The sequence below is a fragment of the Pteropus vampyrus genome, unplaced genomic scaffold (genome assembly GCF_000151845.1).
Source record: "Pteropus vampyrus isolate Shadow unplaced genomic scaffold, Pvam_2.0 Scaffold38, whole genome shotgun sequence".
NCBI classification, from domain to species: Eukaryota; Metazoa; Chordata; class Mammalia; order Chiroptera; family Pteropodidae; genus Pteropus; species Pteropus vampyrus.
Genome location: NW_011888819.1, coordinates 3,716,813 through 3,721,519, shown reverse-complemented (window position 1 = coordinate 3,721,519; position 4,707 = coordinate 3,716,813). Strand labels below are relative to the sequence as shown.

Here is a 4,707-nt window from a genome sequence, read left to right as displayed (position 1 = left end):
TACACAGAAAATAAAAAGGCATGATTACTAATGATAGTAGTCTACTAATAATTTGTCATGATCTTAAAACACATATAACAGACTAGTTCATCAATCTTGTTTCATGTTTATAACAAGACTTTTTAAGTGTTTGTGCCAAATATGACAAAAATCTCTCACACCTGATATTTATCAGAAAATACTAACACCAGAAAAATGATTGACTTCAACCTAAGATCTTTCAGCATTCACTCATTTATTTTCCTTAAATCTGACTTTTCACATTATTTTTTTATGTTCACTTGTAATTGAATAGACTGCACGTTAGAACAGTAACTTGTAAATAAGAATGAATGAAAGAATGAATGAATGATGGAAGAATCTGAGAAAAGGCTAAAATTCTCAAGATTATCTAACACTAATACAACATCCAGCACCTGGGAGCGGGTATAGCTTGCATAAACTGTAATTGACATTATTACATACAAATTAGTCATGTTTTGGACACAAGTTATTTTTCAATTTGTTTCACAAAAAATCTGCTAAAAAAATAGGGTTTGCAGTACAATGTAGCGAATAGAGAGCACTGCGCAAGGAGCAAGAAAGGCTTGGGTTCTCAACCCCTCTGTGTTACTTATGTTGCTTTGTTCTAGAGAAACCACTCTCCTGAACTTCTGTTACATTATCTGTCATGTCTGGGACTAGATGAAATGATCATTATGGTCCACTTTAGTTTTAAGTTTCTATAGTCCTATAAATTAGCTTTGTAAGAACTAAGAGGTTCAAAGTTATAATAACCAGGTATTTAATGTAATATTCTTCGTTTTTCCTAAATAACATTTTAAGGGATTTTAATTGTCAACATGATGGTAATAGGTACTACATATACAGAGTAGTAAAACCATTGAGAATTTTGTAGACATAATTGAATTTGTGTATACAAAATCCCAATATATTTATTATATGTCGATCCTTCTTAGGTGGCATGTTCAAGGATGTTGCAAAAATACCCCAAATCAGCACCCTACAGCAAACATTTAAAATTAAGACTCTATGCCTTTAAGGATAAAATTAAAGACTCTCACCCACCCATAGACATTCATCTGCCATCTGACCCCTGCAGAGACTCTGAGGCAGAAGTAGGGCTGAAGATGGAAGAGTCACATTTACCTGGGACATTCTCTCTCGGTGCTTGGCCTCCAGCCTCTCTTTGGCCTTTTGGAAATGGGCATGTTCATTCTCATCTCCAGGGGTCTCGAGGTACTTGTCAACAGCATCAGGGGTGCTGGCTGCTGTTGTAGGAACTATAAAGTAGAAGGGAAAGAGGTTTGAGAAACAAAATATCCAATCGTTTCAAAGAAAACCATACTTCTGTTTATTCCAGAACAAAGAATTTAGTAAAGAAGCACACATAAGATGTTAATGCTATTTAAGAGAATATCATGAGACAGTTTGTAGCACAGTAAAAATGGGTTTCAACTCTTTCAAGTACAGGGTGAAGGAAAATCTTGAAAACAGTTCATTTCGTGATTACAGTATTATATTTAAAATTATTTGCAAAACGAGCAGGTATAAAGACGGTATTTAATATAGACATATGGTCCCAAATCCCTATGCTTTGCTAGATTAACCTTTGTAATCTTAAAACTACATGATGGTATCATCAATACCACACCTTAAAATTCCTACAGAAACCAAAGAAATCGCAAAATTAGCCCAAAGCAGAATAACTACATCTCAGAGTAAAGGTAAATCCTACACTATGTATTTTAGTGTAGGATTTGATTACAAAGCCATCTTTTATGAGAAAATATTTGAAACATTACCAAAACACTCATAAATGTCAATAAATGCATTTTTGAAATCAGAAGGACATTTCTACATTCACAAATTTGGCAATAGTCAACTGATCCATTAAACTAGTTGTCAAGAAGAAAGTGATTTCGATTTTGAATTCCACTAATACTGGTGAGCAATATTACTGAATTTCAACATACACTGTTATATTATGTGGAAACATAAATACCCATAAAATTGAGTGTACTATAAAACAAAAATGTCTTAACTTAGGAGCTGAGTCAATTATAATGCCTACACAGTTTTCTAGAAGATTGGTAATGACTAGTGAGAATTCAGAGCATTTATGAGCTTATTTAAAAAAAAAATGAAAAGAAAAAAAAGATTTTGATTTAAAGAACTATGTCAGCCAAAAAAAAGTGAAATTAGATGTTTGCACTATGTTCTCAGGTCAAATCAATTTTCGTGTTTTATTCAAAAGATAATTCAAATATCACCAGTGTTCTAAGTATTCCCCTTCACTAATCTTCTCAAATTATATTTGAGATACAATATCCCAAAGAGGACTTGAATGACAAGAATTTACGGCTACGTCATTTTGAAACTAAACTCTAAGATAAATGTCTTCAAGAAAGCAACTGGAATGTTAATAATCCAGTGGCCCCGAGATTTGAACCAAAACCAGAGGCTTTTTTGTTACATAATTAAATATGATCCTTAATTTTAAAGAGAAACATTCATTCTGATTTCTTTCCTTCTACTTCGATCACTGTTTAATAATGATTTAAAAAAAAAAAGCAGTTTAGATGTCTATCCAGATGTTACTTCGGGAAGGAGGTGGGGCATATTTCTGGCATCTTTTTCTAGACACTGTGAACCCAAGCATCAGGGGATTTTGAGTCGATTTGTCTGGGAATGGCACAGGGCAGACATATTGAAAAGACATCTGCCCCCAGCTTCTGTGTAGTAGACGTAGTGAGAGTATTTCAGTGGCAAAAGGGAGAAGAAGGGAAGATCGGGAGCTTTGCTATAAAGGGCGCGTCTTGATTTCAGTCTTAGACTCGCACCCAGGGCAAGGAACTCGAGTACCCTGTGTTCTAGTTTCCTCATCTATCACGCCACTGAACCAGGAATGCTGGGAAAATGAGATGCCATACCATGCATTCATCACCCTGCAGAGAGGGTGGCACACGGGCGCTCATTCGTGTTAGGGCCCTTCCTCCCTCCTTTGCTTATTACACCCTAGTTTCTAATCTTAGAGCTCATGCTAACCATAGAAAAATGAGCTGCTTTGATTTCAAATCCACTGAAGGTAAATAATACACAGGATCATGAAGTACCAGCTACAGAAAAATATGGATTTTTCTAAAAAATCTTCAGTATAATCTGCATAAAAGTCTGATGTTATTGAAAATGAGTCCTTGATTAAGACCGAAAAATAATTAAAAATCCTTTTTGTAAAAAAATAAAAAATCAAAGATAAATGTTTTTCTGCATAAGCTTAAGCCAATCGCTTTGCAAATATTTTTAAATTAATCATTTCCCAACTTGAAATGGAAATGGTAGTTAGCATTTAAATTTGGTTCCCATGGTTTTAATCATTTTCTCATCATTACTGGTACAGCTCAAATGAGAGCAAGTTAAAGTTCTTTTGGCATAGTATAATCTGGTATAATGAGAAAATTAGGCAAACTATATTTTACATTTTGAATAAATGAAAAGTGTAAAAATGTTTGGGGTTATATTCCCTGACAGGAGAGCCACCGGCTATAAGCTCCTAACCACATCATGACACCCTGTTAGGAAAAGTGGCATTGTAAAAGTTGCTATATAAGTAGAAAGGTTCTCCAGCTCGGTTTGCCGATATTGTCTACTATTGTTATGGATAGGAGGTAAACACTAAAATGTGAGTCTCATTAGCCTGTAATCTCAGCAGCCTAAGTTGAAATACGTTTTACAATATAAAGACTAAAAGAATAATATAGAGATGAGCGTGTGAGGTACATTTAACAAGATTAAGACTATTTCAAATATTAAACCTTTTTTAGGCACATAGAACTAAATACAAAGACTGTGTTACATTTTTATTACATTGAATCAAGAAATAATTTCTCTTCAAGCAAATCCTCGTTAGTGGCCTGTTACTTCCACCAGCTGAGGACTTTAAGAGAACCTGTCTCTTAATTTTTAATTCAAACTTTTAATCACTCATGCTAACACTCCATCTCGATTAGTGTGAGTGAAATTTTCCTATATTCACATCAACCAGCAAACCAGAGCTCTGTCCAGTCAAGGAGAGAAGAATGATGATACATCTTGCTATTTTTAAATGAATTTAGTAATTCATTATCACTACCCTGCAGCTGGTGAAGAAGAAGGGGACAATATTTTAAAGAGGAGTTTTTACTGAGAGCTCATCTTCTATTTCTCTAATATTCCTACATCCCAAAGGACACTGTCATACCAGGACTGGGTGCTATTCTGTGCTAAAGTCTGTGGTAGGCCAGAGACATAGTAACAAGAATGGTGACGGGGCAGGAAAGTCTGTCTCTTCCCTTTCAAGGTGCTTCCTTTTGGAAAAGAAGAGGCTCGAGGAATATCCAGGGGACATAGGAACAGGGCGCTGTGTCTCACAGTTCGCTTAAAACACTGCTTACTTTAACCACTTAGAAAGTGGAAACAAACTGGCCTTAGGAGGGTTTATTTTTGTTTTGTTTTTTTAAACTACCACAAAGTAGTTTATACTGTTCAGACACCTCTGAGATCACTTAGGTACTGTGATATGAGCTCAGATTTCCAAGCTGGCCAAATAATAAAGCCTCCATTCATTAGTGTCTACTGTGCTGGGCACTTTACACGTGTTCTCATTTAAGATGTGGGGAGAAGAAAAAATCACCCTATTGCATATACTGCACAGAGGGGAAATACTAT

At 35.2% G+C, this 4,707-nt stretch overlaps 1 protein-coding gene across 6 annotated transcripts in view; it reads right to left on the bottom strand.

Annotated features, from left to right (window-relative positions):
• The window catches only part of APP (amyloid beta precursor protein), a 251,592-nt gene that overhangs the window by 86,433 nt on the left and 160,452 nt on the right, over positions 1-4,707 (bottom strand). For all 6 annotated transcript variants that reach the window (XM_011358209.2, XM_023529517.1, XM_011358210.2 and 3 more), the window contains one exon: positions 1,150-1,283. In XM_011358209.2, the coding sequence (XP_011356511.1) occupies positions 1,150-1,283 (134 nt within the window). The remainder of the gene's footprint in view (positions 1-1,149; positions 1,284-4,707) is intronic.